General features: G+C 43.2%; 1 protein-coding gene and 1 long non-coding RNA gene across 2 annotated transcripts; one reads left to right on the forward strand and one right to left on the reverse strand.

Annotated features, from left to right (window-relative positions):
- On the reverse strand, positions 1–3159 carry LOC118216998. The gene is made up of 2 exons (XR_004763116.1): positions 3023–3159; positions 1–224 (listed from the first exon to the last, which is right to left on the reverse strand). It is a non-coding gene; the product is annotated as an uncharacterized LOC118216998 (long non-coding RNA).
- A 1274-nt stretch (positions 3160–4433) lies between these two features.
- Positions 4434–25926, forward strand: LOC118217282 (angiotensin-converting enzyme-like). Its single transcript, XM_035399163.1, is given in 25 exon segments — positions 4434–4462; positions 8095–8265; positions 8509–8602; positions 10351–10494; positions 10841–11032; positions 11385–11482; positions 11918–12090; positions 12483–12706; positions 12898–13042; positions 13293–13391; positions 13852–13974; positions 14391–14596; positions 15755–15891; positions 16561–16719; positions 17740–17827; positions 18002–18145; positions 18898–19089; positions 20140–20237; positions 20668–20840; positions 21250–21473; positions 22348–22492; positions 22935–23033; positions 23605–23727; positions 24209–24393; positions 24520–25926. Coding segments are annotated over 23 exon segments (3477 nt in total). The 5' UTR covers positions 4434–4462; positions 8095–8265; positions 8509–8529; the 3' UTR covers positions 24753–25926.
- The last annotated feature ends 159 nt before the right edge of the window (positions 25927–26085 follow it).

Below are 26085 nucleotides of genomic sequence, written 5' to 3' on the forward strand. Positions count from 1 at the left end.
AAAAAATCATAAATGTGTGTTTTTATCATTTCTATGAATTGAAAGGGTGATACATTTAATAAGAATAACATGGCATCCCTAGGTCTGGTTGCCAGGCGATGGCCAATGGCGTGTTTGTCACTATGCCTCCTGAAGAGGGTTGTTGGGCAACGGTGTCCATCTCCTCTCCATCGCATCTTCTGACCAGGACCTCCGCAAGGGAGATGTGACGTCATTATCTCCACCTGTAGGGGAAACAGAAACAAATACAGCAGAAAAGCACAAGGCTCCAAAAACATTGGAATGTAACACCAGACATGTAGAAAAATATATAAAACTATAGTCTTATGGGCAAAAGTGTAAAACATTTCAAATTTTGAATTCATTTCCAGGGATAAAAAAGGTTTTTCCAGACAATCAGAAAGATATATATGCCTTTTGTCAAAACAGTGAATGAATGCACAAATTCTATATATCACTTTTTTCATGTGTTTTATGATGAAACACGTTTACAGGCAATTATAAAAATGTATAAAATGAATTATTGGCAGAATTTCTGAATTTGTGGCCATCATTGAAATGGATAAAGAAAAAGATATATTCATTCAATATAAAGGAATAAAATTAAATGCAGTGTGTTTTTATACATTTATTTTTAAAAACATGTTTGCAGATAATCAACAAAATATATTTGACTATAGTCTTATGTACAAAAAAGTTACCAAAAAAAGGGAGGAAAATGCTTAAAAATCTTAACATGTGATTTTATCATTTGGATGGATGAAGGAGTTACTTAATTAATCTGAACACATTAATTGAATACCATTTTTTTGACTTTTGACACAGAAAAATATGTAACACTGAAAAAAAAAAAATTCATTCATTCATAAATTTGTGATTTTATCATAGATAGAAGAAGGAGATATTTAATGAATCTGAAGAAATAAATTGAATTCTTTATGAATATTTTTAAATGAAAAAACATTTTTCTTAACCTAACCCTAACACTAACTGTAACCCTAATCTTAGAACTGGGAGTCATTTCAAATATTGCATTTTCTATTAAAAATAATAGAAATAACATATTACAAATGCAACAAAATAATAAAAGGAGATATGTGTTCAGATGTATTTTTAAAAGTATTTCACTGAAAAAATTCAGAAGTCAAAATACATGAGGTTATACTGTTACATCACCCTGGTGAAAACTTTTTGATCCTCCAGATAACCCTTGTCCAAGCCTTTTCACAAGCTCCTAAACACAGTGCAGATCTTTCCTCAGCCCTAACACATATCTATTTCCTAACTCTTTAAGACTGGAAACATTACAGCTAATCCAAGGTGAACAACAAAAGTGTATTCATAAATGACTTTGGTTTCACAAATAATAAATGAGCTTTTATAACTCAAGGTTTGCCTTTGTCCACCAGTGTGAAATGCCCGGTTTAATTAACTTCTCTCCTCTGTTATCAAGGGGCCTCCATTTTATAAGACCACTGTGTAATCTGAACCAAGCCTTTTGACTGGTTAAGCACACAGCCTCAACTGACCCTCTGCGGGCTGCAGGGAGTGAGTGTTATTAAAGAGACCCTGTTCAGTGCTGTCGTAATCTTTTTCTTCTCTCGTGCCTGTCACATACAGCGCTATTAAAAAACAGCCTGGGCAAGCTTCAGATCAGTAAATGAGCCAAAACCAGGGGTAGAAAACAATGATCTGAACGTTGCTTCAGAGGACCGTGATAACAGATTGTGAAATTGTTTCACGAGGAATCCCCTAGCGCTGTGCAATTGGTCGATTACGTTCTCAGAGTCCCTGTCAGACACAGACAAAAAAAAAAAAAAGAAGGAATTGAATGAGCACCAGTTACTTGTCAAAGGAGCATGCTTTTTTCACCCTTGGCTGCTTTTGCCACTATACACCCCCTCACAGTTGCCGAGCTGAGATGTCGGAATGCGATATTGGTCCAAGATAAAGTGAGTCTTCCCGTCCCACTGGGCTTGGTAACAATGGGCTTCCTGATTAAAAGCACCTAGGGTGGTTATACAAGACAAAGAAATCCAGGGAAAGTATTTGGTTGGCCTTTCCCTCGGGTACATATCAGACACTGATTGAATTATCTCAGCTGTAAGAAATTTGATACAGTTCCGGTATCGATGAAAAGTTGACGAAATGTATTAAACGTATACAAGCGGTGACCGTGATACAATGTAGCAAAGCTTTCAGGAAAGACTGCCTCAAAGGGTTCATGTAGTGAATTGAACACCATTATCAGGACTGAATGGCTTTAAATACCTTTTTTCAGACATGGTCTCTCCCAATCAATAGGGGGTCTGCTATTCCAGTAACCAGTTACCAAGCTTGGAAGCAGTCTGTTGTATTGTTAATCAAGTGTTCTTGTTTGAATCTTGATCACCCATTTCCAGTCAGTATTCTATAACTGAGTACTATGCTGGTCAGTGGCCACTTATATTTATAACTTGCACTGTCCATATGATAAGTTGGCCAGAACTATCCGGGCAGCAGGCTTGGTTGCCATTGTTTAAGACCTGAGTGGATAATTTTACACAGCACGCACAATTTCAAGTTACCGTTAATAGCTGCCAATTGTGAAGTTACGTTCTGACATTTTAATATCAGTCTTAAGTAGTTCTTGCATCTTGTTAGTTCTGACTGCTCTATAAGACCTTTTCCCTATTGAGTTATTCCTTTAAAAGCCCCTGGAAAACAGATTCTTTTTAGTGCCGTTTTGTGCAGTACTGACAGTGAATTCACACGTAGGTTCTGTGTCATTCCTTCAGTCTCTGTGCCTCAAATGTTGTCTTCATCTCCTTCAGTCTTTCTGCAGTCATGTTGTATGCCTCTCTGTCTATTTTTCGTACCCAAACACACACACACACACACACACACACACACACACACACACACACACACACACAGCTTCTCTGTGAAATGTCACATACACAGGCACCCTATCAATCTCATTCCATTGTCTCTTTTGCTCTGTCTGAGACACACACACACACACGCACATCTCACTACCTACAGAGTTCAGACGAAGAGCACCTGGCAGAACCTGGGGTCCATCTCTGCAGCCTCAGCGGTCCCTGGCCAACGGTAAAGTGCTCCTCCAAAAACGCTACGGCAGCGCTACAACGAGACGCTGGGCTCACCAGCTCAGCCCGACCAAGGAGCCCATCAAAGGAAGGCAGGTATCAGTGGGGAGAGATAGAGAGAGCGAGGGAGAGGGAGGGGGGGGCAGAGAGAGAGAGAGAGAGGGAGAAGAGGGAGGGAGGGAAGGGGGGTGAGGGAGAAAGAGGGAGAGAGAGAGGGGGGGACAGACAGAGAGAGAGGGAGAGATAGAGAGGGAGACAGAGAGAGGGAGGCAGAGGGGGGAGAGGGAGCGAGAGAGGGAGGGAGGGACTGAAGGGGGTGAAGGAGAAGAGGAGCGAGAGAGACTGCAGGAGAGCACACTGGCTGTAGGGAGAGAGGGTGAGGGAAGGCTGCTGAAAGTGTGGGCTGGCTCACGCTCATATTTAAAAGGGGCCGGTGCAGACCGAGCCTGCATTTGAGCGACGAAGGGAGGCAGGGACAGACAGGCCCACTGGGGTACAGCCGGATTTCCAACTACCTTCAACGGTTCGGACCCGACACTGCGACGGCCAGGTTTCCGCTGCTCCTTCCAAGAGATTCCACGGCTCCCCCCCCCCCCCCCCCGCCCCACCTACGCCCGGAGCCCAACCAGCCATGCCTGGACTACCGCTGCTGCTCTGGCTGGTCGTCCTGGGGGTGGCTCATGGCCTGCCCGACCACTGGCTGCCCGGAGACTACCCCCGCACCGAGGCCGGAGCCAGGCTGTTCGCAGACGCCTACAACAGCACGGCCGAGGAGGTCCTCTTCAGCAGCACCAGCGCCAGCTGGGCCTACAACACCAACCTGACCGACCACAACTCCAAACTACAGGTAACTCGAACCTGACCGACCACAACTCCAAACTACAGGTAACTCGAACCTGACCAACCACAACTCCAAACTACAGGTAACTCGAACCTGACCGACCACAACTCCAAACTACAGGTAAAGCGAACCTGACCGACCACAACACTGACCTGACAGACCACAACTCCAAACTACAGGTAACGCCAACCTGACCAAACACAACACCAACCTGACCGACCACAACTCCAAACTACAGGTAACACCAACCTGACCGACCACAACTCCAAACTACAGGTAACTCGAACCTGACCGACCACAACACTGACCTGACAGACCACAACTCCAAACTACAGGTAACGCCAACCTGACCAAACACAACACTGACCTGACAGACCACAACTCCAAACTACAGGTAACTCGAACCTGACCAAACACAACACTGACCTGACAGACCGCAACTCCAAACTACAGGTAACACCAATCTGACCGACCACAACTCCAAACTACAGGCAACATCAACCTGACCGACCACAACTCCAAACTACAGGTAAACCTACTTGGGGAACCTACTCTCTGGGGACCAACTCATGCACCCCATCGTGCACATGAGCAGAAAAGATTATTTGAATAATAATTTGATTGATTCACCTTCTGTAATAGTGCTGGATCCAGAGGATTCTGGTGTGTGTATCAGGGATACTGGGTAGCTGTACTGGAGAGGTCACTAAACTGCACCATCCACTGTGTGCAATTAAATTCACTGTGATTATAGATAGACTGTCCGGCAATTTTTGACAATGAAAGCAAAAAGATTGCTGTCGCAAATGCAGTTTGCTTCATTGGTTAACAGATTTGTTGGTTGATTGATTCATTAAATAAATTATATACTGGCTTTTTCTGGACTAGTAACCAGTGCCTTGAGCACTGAACTAGTGCTTCTTGCAGTCTCCAGTAGTATGTTTGGATAATATGTAAAATGTATGCTGTGCAAACGGCCAAGGAAAGTATAATCATGTACAGTCTGCCTTTCTGTTCAGATGCTACTCGAACCAAAAAATGACACAGCTGAGAATCTGAGAAAATTCTCTATTACAGGCATTTGGAAATTCACTTGGCTTCTGCTACTTTTGTTGACAAATGGTTGAACTTTCACATTTCCAACTCACGGCACGTACCAATATACAACATTGCAATTTGCCGTATCTCAGAATATCTGCTGCTGCATGTGTTTTTCTGTCAGATTCTGTACTGGCTGCTGAATTCAAGCTGTTACCATACACCCCCTCTCCTACACACACACACACACACACACACACACACACAGACACGCACACACACACATATAAACACACACACACACAGAGACACGCACACACACACATACACACACACACACATACATAAACACACACAGACATGCACAAACACAAGCACACAGACACAGGCACACACACCAATCATGCACACACACACACTCACCACAAAATGTCCCAGGCTGCACAGGAAACAGAGCAGCAGCATAAGATTTTCCAGATGTTCTGTGGTATTGTAGGACAGTACTGAATATAAGATAAAAGACAAGCAGGCTGCTGTTGTTGTCAAATCAGGGCAGAATGAAAAGAGATGAAAAGAGAGGAGAGGCACCCAGGCACCTCCGGCACCCCTAGATCCACTCCTACACCTGCGAGTGCTCACATCTGCACCAACTGTACATCCATCTTTACTTAAAAATGCTTTTTCTAATACTGGTGATATGCCAAAGTGGGAGGCTGCTCTTCATCATAACCATGCAGTGTATGTCAAGCGTAGACCATTAAAGTTTGAAAAAATAAAATCATATTAAGGATACATGAACTGTTGCAACGGAAAACTACATATTGTAAAATGCAATATGCTGTGAAAAACTGCTTAAGTAATTAGATACAGTGCATGAAAATAGACATATTTTCTCATTTATGAAGTTTAGTTTGACATATTGTTAATAATATATTTTTCATATCCAGGTCATGTATTACTTTTTCATAAAGATGTGTGTGGATGCATTTTTGTCATAGAAATGATATCCAGTCCAGTTTCTAAGAATGACACGTTAAAATCTACGGGGGTGTGTGGACCAAACTAGCCTTCCGTCTGATTGTTCCAGAGAGCATTCAACGATTTTGTGATGCCAGAAGCATTTTATTTTTGTGCATGCAGTTTTGTAACGGTATTTGGGAATTAATTCAGATGGCAAATTTAGGCGTTTGAAATTGAGTTGGGCACGTATGCGTATCCAGATGGTTTTTCCGTGCCTCGCATTTCAAATTATCCCCGGATCTGGAAGAGACGCACCGTCGCCTCAGTTCGACATTATGTGCAGAGAACTGGAACCAATACTTGTGCCTGTTAGTGCAGAGATGAGAAACGACATTGAGTGCAAACAGCAGTATTAAACCACACTAGGCATGGAGACTCAGAAATCTGTCCATGTTGAAATGGATTCTGAAAATGCTCAGCCTAATTAATGGCTGCTTGATATTTCAGATGGCTCATCCAGAAATCCTTCCTCATGGGTTGATTTTAATTCAATACAGTGAGAAGCCCTGGAAAAGTGGCTGCTTCTTGTTTTAAGTAATGTATATATAATGTATATATATATATATAAATATATATATATATATATATATATATATAGTTCATGTGCATGGTATGCGTTTGTCCATTGATTTTCTCCCTTGGTAGGGGAGTCATGAGATCACCATACAAACCTGGTATTCGGCAACCAGTAGTTATTGTGTTTGGGAACTACACATTTTAAAGATCCCTTCCACTCAAAAATGTGTTTTTTTATGATTAAACCTTCACTATACAGATAGATTTTTGTGCAGAATTTGTCATCGGAGAGCCTTTTACATACGAGCAAAATTTTTGATGCCACAAATATGTTGAACCTATCCTGGTCTACTATGCAAAGATATGCAAATGACAAGGGGGCGATGCAGTAAACTGAAACCTTATCACAGAAAGATGATTAGTTACTGAGATTGTTGTGACAACCGTTGTGTTGAACCTGCCATACTGCACAGTTTTAGGATGCAATCCTGAGGTAGGAACTTTGTTCCACTGATTACCAAAGGTTCTAAAACAAAAATGGGCAGAATTTGTTTCTAAAAATCACATGGATGTATCTGACAGCATAGAGGGAATCCGTTTGTAGTGCATATTTTACACAACCTCATGCAGAAGTTTATGGGTTTCATGAAGAAATTAATTTTGATTTTGAGGCCGATATAAATATTATTTTAAATATTATTATATTTCCCGTGGACCACAGCAGCGAGCAATGTCAATTTGCATATTCATAGATTCTGCCACTCTCAATGAGAGTAAAGGTGTAGAGAAGCTGCTAGGCCATTTTCAGTAGTTTATTGAACTTTTTTTCCCCCCTGCAAAAACCATATTAAACAAAATATTAACCAATATAGACTATTTGTAAATGATTTATCATAAACATAGCATCACATCACTAATTGAGACAGCATGCTGTTTTGTTTTTTAAATTTTGGACTAACCTTTACTGAAAAATATTGCAAGTGGTTCTTTATGTAGTCTTCTTTCTAAGAAAAACAGCATTCTCACAGTGGAATCCCTTGGCCTGGAAATGGAGGAGCTCTGTGCACTGTACGGATAGATGGCCATCACTCATGCTACTCTGGTCCACCTTTCTTTTTCTACCTGCAGGGCAGATTCATGCCATAATTAAAACGACAGTATTTGGGCTGTTTATAGCAAGTCAAATCAAATGAATGTGACCTGTTCACATTGCGGTGAAAACTGCTCAGATCACAAAGCTTAATAGGAAAAATGAAAAGAAGATTTTAAGATCTAACCTCATTTGTTGTATTTGCACTTAAAAATGACGAAGGTGGAGGAACCATCGTGTAGAAACAAATGCGGCTGGCTTCACCTTCCATAAATAAAAAACAGCATTTCCCACAATGCCATCAGTCAATTTGCACTCAGAATCTATCATTATAGATTATTGTGATAGATTTACATGGTCTTGCGTAATAATACTGTCTGAGTAATGCATTCATTTTATTGGAACAAGATTGCGTATTGCAATAGAGAAAAAATGTGTGTCCTTCTATAGATAATCCATGGGATGGTAAGATAAACCACAGCTTCCCTCCAAAACAGGTCGCTGGTTCCCTGGAGAGACAAGCCTTCACCGAGGCCTGGGGCAAGAAAGCCAAAGAGCTCTTCAGCGACGCCCTTGTGGACAGTTTTTCTGACCCCCTGCTGAAGAAACAGATCAAGAGGATCAACATTCTGGGAGCAGCTAACCTGCAACAGGCAGAGAGAGAGCGAGTGAGTTTATACTGAGAGTGAGAGTGAGCTTACACTGAGAGAGTTTGCATTGAGTGAGCTTACACTGGGAGAGTGAGTGAGCTTACACTGAGAGAGAGTGAGCTTACAGAGAAAGAGAGAGAGTTTTCACTGAGAGAGAGCAAAAGAGAAAGAAACAGACACAGAGAGAGCACCAGACTCCAACATCATTGCTACTTTTTTCCAACATGGACAAAAATGAGCTTGTGTGTCATTTCCTTTCAGTTAAACAGCATCCTCAGCAGCATGAGCAACATCTACTCCACCGCCAAGGTTTGTCTACCAGGAAAAACAGAGATCTGCTGGTCTCTGGAGCCTGGTAAGTCGCCAAAGTGTTTGGCAGATGTTCTTACCCAGAATGCCTTACACAACTCAGATCATTTTTACATGCAGTCCATTTTTACAGCTGGATATTTTATTAAAGTGACTCAGGTTAAGAACCTTGCTCAAGGGCACAACGGCAGTGTCCCAGCTGGGGAATCAAACCCACAACCTCTAGGTTCCAAGCCCAGTTCCTGAATCATTACGTTACAGTGCTGCCCTTCTGAGAGAGAGCTTGGAAATATCACATCTGTCCTAAAAAATATATATATATTACTGTAGATTATCGCCAATGGTCTCTCATACACAGCATAGGAATGTTTGAATATGTCCTTGCTGAAAGGTTATGTTTTAAGTGTGAAAATACAGTTGCTCTGTAGATTATATGTACTTGAACATTCATGCGACATGTTTCATAGCCTTTATTACTCATTTAAAAAACTGAAGTTTCCTATAGCCATTCTGCCAAACAAGGTGAAAACCTTTGTATTTCTATTTCAATAGATTGCCCTTTTAGATAATATCCCTCTCTGTATATTGGCCAAGCAAATACTGTGTGGGTAAGAGAAGCCTTCAGCATCCAAGTGTCCCTGCAGGCCTTTGTTATAAAGCGTTTAAAAGCAACAGATCACCCCTGCTGTGGAATGCATTTTTCAATTAAATTTGCTCCAACCGTCTGCCTTGTTTCTTTGTCTGGGTTCTCATGCCCAGGCTAAAGAAAAGTATATTATACCCTGGTGTCGGAAAGCCAGTTTGGTGGTTTTCATTGTTACGAAGCACTTCATCTATGATCTGTCAGGCAGATGATTACACAGGTGGCTAACCAGTGGAAATGAAACCAGCTGATCCACATGGCTGTTTCACTGGGAAAAATGTAGGTCTGTCCCCACTGCAGCAAAAAGCAGCAATTTGTGCGGTCCCATTATCTTTTTGTTTGCCAGCCCACTCCTAGGGCTACTGCAAGATTGTATTTTGAACCCTCCCATTCTTAGCCCACCTGACAGCACAGGTAGCAGCCTTTAGGTTCAGCCTGCAGTCCCCAGACTGAAAGTAGGCCAGTGATCTCAGGATGAAAGTAGGAGAGTGAGCTCAGGATGAAAGTAGGAGAGTGAGCTCAGGATGAAAGTAGGAGAGTGAGATCAGAATGAAAGTAGGAGCGTGAGCTCAGGATGAAAGTAGGCCAATAACCTCTGATATGTGATTGTTGGCTGACTACAGTCTTGAGTTCCGTCCCCAGGCAGAAACCGATATGACTGCCCATTCTGCGAAGTGTCTCATATTTGCAGAGACATTAGCATAAAACAAGAACATTTAGGACTGTCTCATTATTTTGTTTCCAAAAAAACCCGGAAAATTGCAATTATTATATATTTTAATGAACCGTCACTTGTAGGCTAGCCATATTTTTCCTACCGACATCACCTACAGATCAATGACCCATGCATGCAAGTTGTTTTTTTTTTTTTTTCCTGAGGCATTCTTTAGGTGAGGAAAAAAGTTTGTGAACACAGAGTGAGCCTTGGTTTGGTTTGGTTTAGCAGGGAGGTCACCAAACACCATTAAGGGTGTGAGCTGTTTTTCTAGGCCAGGGCTAAAACACCTGACTGAAGACACAGGTTGGTTGATTCAGGTGTCTTAGCACTGGGCTACAACAAAAACTTCACCCGCATTGGCCCGTCTTGACTAAGACTGGAAACCGTTGTCCAATCCCACCCCGTTTCCCTGATGCGGACTTGCTTCCTGCAGAGCTGATGGATGTGATGGCCACCTCAAGGAGCTACAAGAAGCTTCTGTACGCATGGGAAGGCTGGCACAACAGCTCAGGTGTACCGCTCAGACCGCTGTACCCAGAATTTGTGAAGTTGAGTAACCAGGCCACCCGCATGGACGGTAAGAACCAACACGCCACCTTAAAATAAAATGAGAACATACTGGCAAAGCTATAGCTGTTTATGCAATGCCTTGTGGTGCCCCTTAAGATTCATATTGATTATCTGTGAATATTTATCTTGATCCCAAGCACATTTCATAAGCCTTGAAATTCTTGGTTAATAAAAACTATTTGCTTTACTAAGTAGTTGTGGCATTAAAATGATATTTTAGGGTAACTCAGACTGGTAAGTTCATAAGAAGCTTGAACATTTATGGACCTCAATTTCGATATAGAAAAGCCAAGGCAACCAAAGCATGTTGGATTTGTGTTCACCCCCGTTCTTGTGTGCTGTGCCCTCCCCAGGTTTTTCGGACACTGGTGCCTACTGGCGTTCCTGGTACGAGTTGCCCTCCTTTCAGGATGACCTGGAGCGCTTGTACAGGCAGGTGGAGCCCCTGTACCAGAACCTCCACGCCTTCGTCCGCCGCAAGCTATACCAGCACTATGGTCCCAAATATATCAACCTGAGGGGCCCCATCCCTGCCCACCTGCTGGGTACGGCTGCTATAGGAGGACATAGTTCATTCCTCAATGCATTACCATGTTATCCTGTTTTAAATCATGTCTTTCATTTAATCTCTAATGCAATTTCATGCATGTCATAATACAGTCTGGATTCAGTCAACAGATACTGTATGACCTCAAGATAAACTCAATTTTTCTTCCGCAGCACAGTTAAGTGAGATGTTTTGATGATTACCATACTTACTGCATTACAGAAGGAAAAAAGCTAATGTTTGGATAACATTTTGAGTCAAGTGAGAGATGGTTGGGTGGGGGGGGGAGAGGTGAGAGGGAGCAGGGGAGCAGACTCTTCTGCTCTTCGTCAAAGCCTGTTTGCCTGCAGGGAACATGTGGGCGCAAACATGGAACAACGTCTACGACATGATGGTGCCCTTTCCCGATAAGCCCAACGTAGACGTGACGCAAGCCATGAAGGAACAGGTGAGAGCCGTCTCTTCAGCTCTCTTTGACATAGGCATATTTACATACCACCATTCCAAGGCCATGATAGCATTACTGCTGCTTTCCTGTACGGACCTTACAAAGAGAAGCCACTGCCTGAAAATATAAGCTCATTGCAAAATGTTAATAATGCAATTATTGTGCTGTTTTTTTATTGTTGTTACAGAGTAATATTCCTTGGCTTTCTGTCACTTTTCCAAATGGCTTGACCTATATTTCTAATACACTTTTTTGTAGAATAAATACACAAACTACCAACTGCTCAATCTGTATTATGCTATATATTTACACACTCACACAAGCACACACATATTTATGTAAAATACTGTTACTGCATCCTCATCTTATGTTCTGTTTTCCACATTATCAGATGAACATCATCAAATAAACCTGTTTTCATCCCCACCTTCGCAGAACTGGAATGCCACACATATGTTCAGGGTGTCCGAGGAATTCTTCACTTCCCTGGGTCTGATCCCCATGCCGCAGAAGTTCTGGGACAAGTCCATGCTGGAGAAGCCTTTGGACGGCCGGGAGGTGGTGTGCCACGCCTCCGCCTGGGATTTCTACAACCGCCAGGACTTCAGGTGAAGGCCAGGGGCTTCATTTCTATTGTGGGGGGGAAACAAACATGCTCATTAGGATTTGTTTTGGTGGGGGACACTATTTGTGCTACTCAATACAACTTGATAATATTGGGGGGGGGGGGGGCATTTGATGTTTTGGGGGTGGGGGGCATGTCCGCCCTGTCCCCCCTGGGATGTACGTCCATGCTCCTGAGGACTGGTGTACTGAGGCAGTGGGAGTTTGGGTGAGTGATGATTTGATTGTTGTCAATGAGGATATACGTGTCATGCACACATGAAACAGAAAACACATGGGATGTAACGCAGAACAAACCTGCACAGTGTGCATTGGTAGCCTATTTATAGAAGGTCATGGCGCACACGCTTACAGGGATCCACTTCCTCACTTTCAGGATCAAGCAGTGCACCACCGTGACCATGGAGCAGCTTTTCACCGTGCACCACGAGATGGGCCACATTCAGTACTACCTGCAGTACCGGGACCAGCCGGTCAGCTTCCGAAGGGGCGCCAACCCGGGCTTCCACGAGGCCATCGGGGACGTGCTGGCCCTCTCCGTCTCCACCCCCAAACACCTGAGGGAGATTGGCCTGCTCGACGACCTGCCTGACGACCCAGGTGCAGCCCGCTGTCACTCTTTCAACCGTTCTTTTCTGCAGTAAATCACTGGCCAAAAAGATTTATGACATCATAGTCCTCTTCCCTGATAGGCCCTAGAATATGGATGTGACCACATATTATTATTAGTTAGTTATTTGTGTGCATGTTGCCCTTTCATTTTTGACACCAGGAATGCTTTCTTGTCACAGACAGCGACATCAATTACCTGTTGAAGATGGCCCTGGGCAAGATTTCCTTCTTGCCCTTTGGGTACCTCATCGACCAATGGCGGTGGGGCGTGTTCAGCGGCCGCACGCCACCTGAGCGCTACAATGCGGAATGGTGGCACCTGAGGTCAGCCTTCAAGCAGTTTCTGTTTTTTTTCTCAGCAAAGACCTGAAACAATACTCTGCACCTAAAAGCTTAACAATGACAAGCATGGCCTTTGTCCACCATTTTGTAGCTAGCTGGTACTAACTGCCACATGAATTGTTGACGACAGTAAAGACACGCATGATGGTTTAGCTGGTTTTGAGGTGTACCTGCTGCAGTTTGAGTAGTTTCTGCCATAAGTGTGGTCCTTTGTTTGCTGTCCCTTTCCAAGAACCAAATACTAAGGAATCTGCCCTCCCACCTATCGATCTGAGGAGCACTTTGACGCTGGAGCTAAATACCACATCCCTGGAAACACGCCCTACATCAGGTTGGGTTTCTACCGCCAAAGATCCCACTTCCCGCTGTCACCTCTCTTCCATTATATTCTGTCACACCACCCCATTCCTGATCTGAAACATGGCACTGCTCCAAAATTGACATTTTATTTGCAATAACAACCAGGTGAATGCTGCTTCCTAGAATGAAACAAAAAACAGATATCTAACTATAAGGCAGGGGTGCCAAACATTGTTCCTGGGGAGTTAAGGGTTGTGCTGGTTTGCTTTGTTATTCAGGACATAATTGATAAATTTGGGATGTTATTTGTAAACTCACCTCACCTGGTTTCTTGGTCTAAATTGTTTGCTGATGGATGAACAGAAAAGCCAGCAGACCCTGTGACCCTCCAGAATCAGGAACAGTGACCCCTGTGCTGTGAGGGATGTCAAGATGTTATGGTCTAGAAACCAGTCTCCTCCATTCATGGTCTATTTCTGTGTTCCTTGTAGATACTTTGTGAGCTTCATTCTCCAGTTCCAGTTCCACGAGAGGTTATGCCAAGCAGCCAATCATACGGGGCCACTGCACAAGTGTGACATCTATCGCTCCAAGGCAGCAGGAGACATCCTGGCGTACGTAACATTCTTATAACGTTGTACACTGGGGCAGCTTCTTGAGTACTGCGCTGTCAAAAAATAACATGTGACTGAAAAATAAAACATACTCAAAAGACGAATAATTAAAGCGTGCACGAGAGTGTTTGACTTAAGTTTGACTTAAATTGATTGTAAAATGTCCAAAAATCAAAAGGGAACACTGACTCAGCAGCGTCTTGCCTGAAGGACTCTGACGTTAAATGCTCAAGTGTAAGTAAAACCACTTGTGTTCTGTCCCCCTTGATGTTGGAGCATTTTACAAGCAACCTTCAGCTTCTGCTAAAATATCATGAATTTCAGAAATCAATAAACACACACTTGCTGCAATCTCAACATTGCTTCCTCCTCGTTTCAGTTTGTTGCACCTTCATAACTGTGGTTTTTGGCTGAAGGAAAGTGCTCAGTGCCGGCTCCTCCAAGCCTTGGCCAGACGTCCTGCAGGAGGCCCTGGGGACGAACAAAATGGATGCCGGCCCTCTGATGAACTACTTTGACCCCATTACGCGGTGGCTACAGGAGCAGAACAAGGACGAGATCCTGGGGTGGCCCGATTTTGACTGGAGACCCCCACTGCCAGAAAACTACCCAGAGGATGTCGGTAGGAAAAGCACTTTTTCATATTGATTGGTTATTTGTTTATTGCACTACGCTGTGTTCCTGCTAACTCAATTTCGAGAGCTGCTTGTGTTATTATCTTGAGACCCTGTGGTAGGTCATTAATTCTGATCTCAGACTTGTTGGATGCCGGCTGACAACATGTCTCAGTTAGTATATATGAGAATTTCATTTATACGAGCCGAACAGCAATCGGCAGTTGATTTTTTAATAAACTAGGATGAATTTCTCACTGCATATAGCCTCATAATTATGAGCATATACTTGCTTATCTGTCACAGTCACAATTTTGTGAAAATATGACTTCTAAGCAATCAGTTAGCACTTAGTTATTTATCAGTAATGTGACAGCTGTAAGTGAAAGTATTTACCAATCTCAGCTCAGCCATGAGCTGTCCCAAACTCTCTCCTATGCGGCTCTCCTGTACAGCTCTCCCGCACGTCTCTCTCCTCTCTGGCAAGTCTCTCTCCTCTCCTGCACGTCTCTCTCCCACGGCTCTCCTGCAAGGCTCTCTCCTCTTGCGGCTGGCCATTCATCACTGAGCGGCAAACAAAAAAAAAACAACAAAAAAAAAAACAGCGCAGAAAAAGCCTCCGAGCACCGCCTGGGGATATTTACTCTCCTGGAAACTGCTGAAAATGAAAAACATTACTTATGCACACAAGACTTATGCACAGTGTGAGAGCCCCTCTGTTTAATGCCTCGCACACAATGGGCCAGAGGCCTAAAGGGGACGCTTCCATTATCTCAGTTCTGTAGCGCTCTGCTTATTAGCCCGAGTCTTCTGATCCTCAAAGCCCACACCGTAAATGCTTTAAGTCTTCCCATCGTGGGGTGGGTTCATAATGCTGCCATTGTTTGAGATCCTCGACACTGAAATAAGCTGCCATTTCTCAATGCCGCTCTGAACTCAGATGCCTCTGAAAACTAGTTAAACACCAAGATGTTGGTGTTGTTCATTTCATTCAATAGGAATGCAGTGCTGCTAAAGCAAAGTATGACATTCTCCTCATGTCAATTTTCAAATACTTTTTTTTCATAATTTGCAAATGCTAAAATGTGTGATGAACTCATCCATGTTCTCTAGACCTCCTCTTGCTCCCCCATGCATTCCGCCTCCTTTGTTTCTGCTGTCCCCAGGTAAGATTGCAGACGAGGCCCAGGCCAAGAAGTTCCTGTCCGAATTCAACAGTTCTGGAGAGGAAGTGTGGAACGCGTACATCGAGTCCTCCTGGACCTATGAAAGCAACATCTCTGAGGACAACAAGCAGGTCATGGTGAGGGCCAGCCCAAGCACCTGAACACAACCTGCCAACTAGTGTCAGGCTTAGACCACAGCCAAGCACCTTAACACAATCTGCCAACCCTTGTCAGGTTTACACCATGGCCAACCACCTTAACACCACCTGTCAACAAGTGTCAGGCTTAGACCACAGCCAAGCACCTTAACACAACCTGTCAACAAGTGTCAGGCTTAGACCACAGCCAAGCACCTTAACACAACCTGTCAGCTGGTGTCAGGTTTGCACCATGGCCAACCACCTTATTATGGTTGGTCCCGAACCATCATTTTTAAATAAAACCCAAACATCTCAACATTGAAATCCATATCTATTGTGCATCAGAACCAAACACCACAGTTTAGTCATGCCTGATGAATTCTTTTTACACCCCCAGGCTAAGATACTGTACCTCTGACTGTGACAAACATATTCCATCTCAAGTTAACCCAGAGGGGGAAAAAAATTGTAATTGAAAACACAGCATGCATGAATTATTTTACAATATTACAGCTGTAAAAAAGCGGTCATCCAGCTTTTAACATCACAAAATAACAAGACCTGCCACAGCAGCTATAACTGTATTTCAACAAAAGGGCACTGCTGGAACTGATTAGAGTGGCTGATAGCATCTGTGGACTTCAGCTTGGTTTAAACCCCTTCCAGCTGCAGAAGAAATTGGAAATGTCCAACCACACGCTGACGTATGGGTTGAAGGCCCGGGAGTTTGATGCCACCGACTTCCAGGACCGCTCAATAAAACGCATGCTGGACAGGATCCGAGACATCCACAGCGCAGGACTCCCGGAAGAGGAGCTGAAGATGGTAAGCGCAAAGACACGCCCATGGTGGTTAGCTTATGTAATATGGACAGTACATATCGTGATACTTATGTTTACAGTGGGCTTTTTTATTAAATAATTATGATTCTCTGTAGTTACTTAATCATTATTTCTCCATGTCCTTTTTTATATATGTCTATCTATTACTACTCTGTCATATTTTATTCTGCATATATACTTGATGTGCTACTGTATTTCATTTTATCATAAAAATTCAGGGCACCCCTGAAAAAGAGACTTTGAACTCAGTGGGTTCCCCCCGGCTAAAAGTAAAGGATAATAGTAATAGTAATAATAATAATAATAATAATAACAATATCAAAGGAGATTTTTACTCTGTGAAAAAACACAAGTAAAAGAATGCGTGTGAGTTATGCAGCAGGGAGGTCCTACGCTGGAGCGATTTTCCACGCTTGTGTAACGCAGGTTTCAGAGTTCAGATTGTTAAAGGGAGACAGTCTGTTCCCTGGATACCACTCAGTCATCAACACATGGTCCAGATCAGCCCTGGTCTCAGGGGATCCGCATAGTAGACATGCTTTTCAACCTGTAGATTACTAGCACCTGCAGAAACAAGCGATTCTGTCCAGTCCATCTAAAAAAGTGATTCATTCCTGAGTCCTGAAATTGTACCATAGGCTATGGCACCTGGGGAATTGTGTCCATCACACCTATGAGTCTTGATCTAAACTCACCTCCATCAATAAATAACTCATAAAAGACTGACAAGCACACAAGGCTCTTCAAAGCAGAGGAAGAGTCAGAACATGTTATCACTGTCTTACCTATCTTACTGGTCTCTACCCTTATAGTCTGAAGTAGAGACCACAGAAGGACTGCAGTTTATATCGTCTATAGAATCTGTGTATGTATGTAATGTTTTGCATAAAACCTTACTGAAGCATGGGTTTCTGTGTAGTTGATATGGCATAGCTGAGCTGCTAGCATGTCTTGCTGGATGCTATGCTTGGGGTGAGATTGTCTTCCCTTGGCTTTCTTTCAGTATAACAATCTGATGGCTACCATGGAGACCAAGTACAGCGTGGCAGAGGTGTGCCGAGAAAATGGCTCATGCCTCGCTCTTGACCCAGGTAATAGAGGCCATACATTTAATCTGCTGGTCTGGTAGCGTTTGTACTGTTCCTGCACGCCCATCCACCAGAAACCTATGCCCAGGGGCAGTATAACAATAGGAATCATGCTTTGGTAAATTCCATTGATAATACATGGACCGGCAGTGGTCAGAGTTCTGTGTTGTGTTTCAGACCTGAATAAGATCATGGCTGAGTCAAGGGACTACAAGGAGCTGTTGTTTGCCTGGCAGGGCTGGCATGATGGCACTGGCAGGGCTATCCGTCCGGACTATGCCAAATACGTACAGCTTGCCAACAAGGCTGCCAGGCTCAACGGTAAGCACTGAGAAATGGTCTGTATGTTCCATGTAAAGTTCTGGTCATGGGAAAAGTATACACTAGACACATAGTAACACATAGAATTCTTACATCTTGAGGCGTAAGCTAAATTCTGACTGGTCAGTGCATAGACATATATACATAGACGCCGCATTGGCCTTTGGATCGTACGTCAACATCGCCGGCATACTGGACCAGGCAAAACTGGCCTGAAAACAAATACAAGTAAACGGGGGAGCTGCGGTTTTTCTGGATAAAAAGCACTATATCGTTTACATTTCTCAACCGATTTCAATGAGTCGTTTTTATATTCAAGGGTTTATGATTTATGTGGAGTAGAAAAAAAGTTTTGAAAAAAAAGTTTTGAAAAAAAAAGTTTTGAAAAAAAAAGTTTTTTTTTTTTTCTGCAGCTCCCCCGTTTACTTGTATTTGTTTTCAGGCCAGTCTTGCCTGGTCCAATATGGCGGCAACATTGACGTATTGCAGCAACGGGCCAATGCAGTCAATGCGGCGTCTATGTATATATGTCTATCGGTCAGTGCCCAGGCAAATGATTTTACAGAGCAAGCAGATGGTGAGCTCCATATTTTGAAGTGTCCTTTTTAAAATTCATGAGTAACCAACGATGATGAGGTGCTATTCTAACCTCCTATCAAACCCTCCTAGACTAAGGAAGTAAATTATTCTCTTGATACTGTGGAGAATCAGCGCTGTCCCACAATGCCGTTCTCTCTCGTTATTCCTGAAAGGGCACTCGGATAATGGAGCCTCCTGGCGTTCCGTGTACGAGACGCCCACGTTCGAGCAGGACCTGGAGGGTCTCTGGAGGGAGCTGGAGCCCCTCTATCTGAACCTGCACGCCTACGTGCGCCGGGCGCTCTACAACAAATACGGAGCCAGTCGCGTCAACTTGAGGGGTCCAATCCCCGCCCACCTCTTGGGTAAGGCCAGCCAATCAGAGGCCACGACGGGAATAAAGGCAGCGAAGCAGACAAAATGTCCGCGGTCGCTAATGCGGTTTGCCAGCTAAATCCTCAGCAGTGTATGTGTGACTGAGCCAGTGCGGGAGCATGTCCTGTGCTGAGGGAATCTGCAGGATTTTAGTTTCATTAAATCCTGGGCAGAGTGACAGCATGTCTGGTTGTGCTACAAGGCTTTAGAGTTACCAGCTTAGGATTCAAATCTGGATTTGGGCAGAAAAGTCACATAAAATGGTACCATTATAAAATATGCATCGATCATTACATTATTACGGTCTATAGCTGAGATCTAAAACTTTTCTAAGCAAATTAGAGTATGATTTAACTAACCAGTCCACAGGACCAGATACACTGAAAACTGGCATATGTCCTTCTCAGACCCAGCAATTCATTTTTGCACCCTGTAGGGACATGGATCTATGGTCTTAATCGCAAGAATCGTATATTCTACTACGCTGAAACCTACACCACATTCAATAAAAATAAAATACATTTAAAAAAATATATATTTTCACTGCAACAGCTTTTTATCATCCAATTATATTATGTAAAAAAATGTAATTCTTTTTACCTTTTTTTCTGCTGAGTCTCAGGATGATGTGTTGAATACAAAATTGCAGAACTGTAAACATATCTCTCGCATAAAATATTAATGCTCAAAGGAAGAATTTCTCTTAATATTCATGGCATGGAATAATGCATAATGGTTGGCAATGTGCCAAATATATAATGTGAACAATGTGGCTTAAAGTAGTTTACGACTGTCAATCAACATGACAGAATGAGTCACCATTCAACTGGAAGTCAAATGTCCTTTTACTTGATTGACAGCCATGGACAAAAAGAGTGCAGTTTAGAAATATTGGTTCTGAAAACAATAGGCTGCGTAGGCCAGGCTATTCCTAGGCTATAGTCATGCATTTATGTTTCTGTCATACTTTGTGGAGCACAGGAAGATGGATGCCATTCTTAGTCAGCACCATGACCATTATTTCTCTTTGCGGCAAACAGGTAACATGTGGGCACAGACTTGGTCTAATATATTTAATCTCATGATGCCCTACCCTGATGCCACTCAAGTGGATGCCACACCGGCAATGATCGCTAAGGTAAAATAAGATTATTATTATTATTATTATTAGTATTATTATTATTATTATTATTAAGAAGGTCTATGTAGATTAGAGATATTGTAGGCTGTGAAAATACAGACAGAATAGGAAACAAGCATAATGCACAATGGGTGCATAATCACACAAACAAATACGGTATTAAAAGTTTTCTTAATTGTATATGTATCGAGTTCCATTGCCTAGTTTTAATCTAACTGAAATACTAATTGAGAACCTTATTTGTACAACATAGTAAAAGTTTAGGCTATAGAATAAGAGCAGTAATTTTTTCCCAGTAGCATTAGGTTTATAATATCTTTGTCACGTGGTTGTGGTAATGGTGAGGGGCCATGGACCTGGGTGGAAGGACTGCCTAACAGGACACTGGGGAGACAGCAATGGGGATAAAGGGGTGTCGTGTTCTCAGGGCTGGAACGCAAGGAGGATGTTCGAGGAGTCAGACCGCTTCTTCTCCTCCCTGGGCCTGGAGCCCATGCCGCCGGAGTTCTGGAACAGGTCCATGCTGGAGAAGCCCACAGACGGGCGCAAGGTGGTGTGCCACGCCTCCGCCTGGGACTTCTACAACCGCCAGGACTTCAGGTGCAGCGCCAGACTCCGTCTCACCGGCCTGCTGTGTCCTTATGCTACCGCATAATGCTCTCACAGTGTTCGGGTGAAATGATTTGTTAGTGTTCACCCTTATCTACAGAACAGGCGTACACAGCAATTTTGTCACCACAAAATATCCATTTATAATATAACATATTGATTGAAGCAATTCAGGTGAGATAGTTTTCTCAGTAATACCCAAAAGCAGTGGTTAGCTGAGGTTTGAACCTGCAACCCACAAGCTAGGTTCTAAAACATTACACTATACCAGGACGATAGCATGATAACATTAAAGCAATAGCATCATGGAGTAAAAAAAACAAAAAAAAACAAAAACGTATAGGAACGTTGTGCCATATGTGATTATATGAATGTGCACATTTGTCATTTACCTCGATAGGATCAAGCAGTGCACGGTAGTGACCATGTATGACCTCATCACCGTGCACCACGAGATGGGCCATGTGCAGTACTTCCTGCAGTACCGGGACCAGCCCCTCTGCTTTAGGGACGGCGCTAACCCGGGCTTCCACGAGGCCATCGGGGACGTGCTGGCCCTCTCCGTCTCCACCCCCAAACACCTGCACAGCATTGGGCTGCTGGATAAGGTGGAGACAAACTACGGTGAGTACAAACGTCAACCATCAACCACCGATACTTCAGTTACTCCTGCCAGTCCAACCATCACCAAGCTCACTTCAGCTGATGGAAGGCCACTGCATGAGGGCCATAGCTTGTCTACACAGTGCCTCTTATGCTGATTAGCAGTTACCCAGAGAAACGATGCCCTGGTGCTGCCACACTGTGCATTTCAGTGGAGGGTCATCACTTTCGGTTCCCTCATGGTAGCACATAAAACATGACATTAGTGATGGTCACAAATCTATAAAACATACCACAGGTAAAAATAAGTCCTTATTAGAATTACAATATCCCCCTCTAATTTGAATCGCCTTACAGACAAGGTAAGATACTCATTCCTTTAAATTAGTGATGGTCACAGATCTATAAAATGTACCATAGGTACAAATAAATCCTCATTAGAATTCCAATATCCCACTGTAATCTCAACTGCCTTAAAGTTGCAGTGGGATATTAATTCCCTCAACAAATCTGAAATCTCCAAAGCATATTGCACCTTACATTTATGTAGGAACACTGCCCCCTGCTGTTCAACAATACAGCTAAAACATTTAGAGCTGATGCATGGTAAATGGACTGCATTTATATAGTGGTAAATGGACTGCATTTATATAGCGCTTTTATCCAAAGCGCTTTACAATTGATGCCTCTCATTCACCCATTCACACACACACACTCACACACCAACGGTGAAAGGCTGCCATGCAAGGTTCCAATCAGCAATGATACCAATGATAGACAAAGAAAATGTTTATATAAAATAAAAAAATTTCCCCCAACAAACAAACAAATATAAAACTATGTGCATATAAAACTATGCCCTGCTACCTCACCATTATGTCTGGCATGTTTACAGAAAGTGACATTAACTACCTGATGAAAATTGCACTGGACAAGATATCCTTCCTGCCGTTTGGTTACCTGATGGACCAGTGGAGGTGGAAGGTGTTTGACGGACGGATCAAAGAGGGGGAATACAACATGGCATGGTGGAACCTCAGGTAAGACCCCTACCTTCGGCAAAAACATAGTAATTATTAACTGATTGGCTGCACAAGCATAACTTCAGCCAATCTCATAAAAAGACTCGCTCACGTCTTTTTTTGATTCGGCGCTCCCTGGTAATCATTTAATATCTCTATATTACAATAACAATCAAAATTTCAATGCAGTACAGTTGTAGTACATCAGTTCAATTTCATCTCTAGTAAATATGCACACAGTGTGGTGGTTAATGATGGGTTTGCAAGTAGGAGGTTGCAGGATTAAATCCTCAGTGGAGTGAGGGGACACTGCTGTTCTAACCCTTGAACTTCAGCTACGACAGTAAATGGCTGTATGAATAGAGTGCATGTTTTAAAATAAAACAAGCCATATGGGTGAATCCGGGTGAATCCATCTGCAAAGCAAATAATGTAATTAGGTATTAATTTCTCTCTTCAGACTGAAGTACCAGGGAGTGTGCCCACCAGTACCCCGCACTGAGCAAGACTTCGATCCAGGAGCCAAGTACCACATCCCAGCAGACGTCCCCTACGTCAGGTATGTGTGTCATGTGCATCACTGCTGCAGTGATCCTGTTGGCCATTGGACCGCTAGGTAAAATATGAGGGATCTATCTTTGTAAAAGTCAAAGAAACAGATGCGAAGGCATACTGTTCATATTTCCAGTGGTCAACCCAAGTAGTCCACAAATATCCTCATATCATTATCTTGTCCATATATCTTTATCTATGGCAACAGCTGAGCTCATAAACATATCTGACTGAAATAGTATGTACAGTAACACAGGAGAACATAAGAAAAGTGATGATGAGAACTGGCAATTCCGCTCAACTTTAAAAGAAATTAGATGCACACAAGAAATAAGAATAACAATCAATATAAAAACCCTCAACAATCGATAAAAACAATCAAGCAGTAAAAAAAACATCAGACAGTCAATAAAAACAATGAAACCCAATACAAGATAATAAAACTCATAACAGTAAAACCAACCAGAAACCAATAAAACAAACAAGATAAATAAACAAATAAATAAATAAACACTTAAATAAATAAATAATGCCATTAGACTCACTGCAATGAGGGGCGTGTGTTCCCTGTCACTCAGGTACTTCATCAGCTACATCATCCAGTTCCAGTTCCACGAGGCTCTGTGCAGGGCGGCCAATCACAGTGGTCCGCTGCACACATGTGACATTCACAAGTCCAAGGAGGCGGGGAAACTCCTGGGGTGAGCGTACCATTCCATACAATGCACCGTCACCATGACAACATCTCCACAAAAATTGTCCAGTGTTTTCAAGGGGACTGAATTGGCTACACCAAGCGCTCATGCAATTTATCTGCAACTGTAAATTACAGTGTGTAACATATTACTTTTTACTGTCAATGCTCAATGCCTGATGGAAGTAACAAACATAGCGCATTCACATAACGTAAGTGAAGTGATAGTCCAGTGGTAACCAGCCCTGTTACATCAGATGTGCTGTCCTGATACCATTTTCATTCCAACCCTAGCAAAGCGCTCCTCATTCAACAGCTAGAGCTAAATCTCATTGAGCTGTCAATTAGTAGTCAGGTGTGCCATATTAGGGTTGAAATGAAAACCTGCAGGACAGTAGATCTCCAGGAGCAATCATCCACAGATCGTTGTGAATTCTTGCGAGAGATTAAGCTACTCAAACGGCCTCTGAATGTGTGCCTATGGGCAGGGGTGTGATGAAGCTGGGCTCCAGCAAACCTTGGCCGGAAGCCATGCGCCTGCTCACCGGTCAGCCCCGCATGTCCGCCCTGCCATTGGTCAGGTACTTCCAGCCACTCATGGATTGGCTGGAGAAGGAGAACAACAAGAGCGGGGACATCCTTGGGTGGCCCGAGTACGACTGGATACCAGGAAGTGAGTATCAGCTTTCAAGGGCCGTGATCCAGAGTCCATTTGTTTTTATTTTTTTTTACTCCTTTGGTTTGTCATTCATCCATCCCGCTTCAGCCCTTACCTGCATGCACTTTCTGGTATCCCCAGGTCGGGAGAGGCCCCCGGGGCCTGCCTCGGGGCCGACCGCGGCCCCCTCCACTGGGGGCGGAAAGGTGGACTTCCTGGGCATGAGCGTGGACCGCTCGGCGGCTGCTGCGGGGCAGTGGATTCTGCTGGTCCTCGCGCTGGTGTTCGGCGCGGCCTGCGTCTACAGCATCTGCAAGCACAGCAGGACCAGCAAACACAAGTCCGCCTCCATTCTGGAGCTGGGGGCCAAATGAGGGGCGTGGCCTTTACCCGTCTCCATGGACACAAGCGTGTAGGACACTGTGGCCACAACTGGGAATTGGGGACGAGCTGCAAGCAGTTTGAGCTTACCGTTTCATTAAGGGTGGAAAGCATGACTTAATACTCTCAAGACCAGTTCAAACCAAAGATCCGCAACGTGACGTAACCCTTTTTTGAATGTTGCAGAGGTGTCGCAGCAGCGTAGACTACCTCTTTTCAGAAGGTCTGATGCTGGGCGCTTGCCGTTGCAGGAGATTCAGCTCGTCTAATCTCAGCTGTCGAGTTTTAGAATGTTGCAAAGGGTCGCCATTTTGCAGCTCGTCGCGTTGCAAATCTTTGGTCTGAACTGAGCTTTAGCTGTCCTGAGAACTCTTGCTGCGCTTGCTGGTCACAATCAGTTGGGCCTTAATGAAAAAATCATTTCAGATTGCTGAGGAAGTACTCAACTGAAAAAAAATATATAAATTATGCTATTAAACTCCCTTATGCCAATCTACTTTTTAAAGGCAGGAAAGATTTCAGCATAAGCACATATGCTGGCTTCATGCATTCAAAGACTTCAACTGTTTTGTCGGTAAACACCGTTTTTTTGCCATGAAATCTTTGAGTATATTACAAAAATCAACATATTGTTTTTTTCGGAATATTCTGCTCTACAAAGCCAGCTAGGCCATTTGAGGTTTGCACGTAAAAATGTGACATGCATTTCACACTCTTGATGTCAAAACATTTTGTTTTGAGAGTAGCTGGGTTCATTTTCAGCACTAGGGAAATAATTTAATATACAAGAAATAAGGTCTAATAATTAACTTATTCTTTTTTGCTGGAGTGCTCCTTTTCTTGAATAATCACAAAGCCTGCTTTGCCCAACACTACTGAACGCCTGTGTCTTCTCCCCTTTCTCGTCTGCACCATAATAATTACTTTGTATGCTCTTTACATTCTTATAGTCAGGTGAAAACTGTTGACTATGCAACGGTGAGAGTTTTATAATTTATTTATAGTACCTGGACAGTGTACAAATGTTTAAAGTGAAGTAGTGTACAAAACAAAAAGTGTACAAAAGTTTGAAGTCAGACAGTTGTGTATACAGTTTTTAAATTATTTGTTCCGATTTGTAAACGTGCAGGTTTTGGCTTTATAGAATAAAAAAATGTATGTCTCACAGTGGCCTTTTTCAGATTTCTAAATACGAGATATGCAAATGCTCCAAAATCAAATGGTCTGGTACTATTAATGTCTTAATCCTTCTATAGTCCAACCCTCCTACAGCATACCCACAAAATAAGATAAATACCATTGCATTTTGGACACAAATTGGAGCAC

This window comes from Anguilla anguilla, chromosome 17 (genome assembly GCF_013347855.1).
Source record: "Anguilla anguilla isolate fAngAng1 chromosome 17, fAngAng1.pri, whole genome shotgun sequence".
Classification (NCBI taxonomy): domain Eukaryota; kingdom Metazoa; phylum Chordata; class Actinopteri; order Anguilliformes; family Anguillidae; genus Anguilla; species Anguilla anguilla.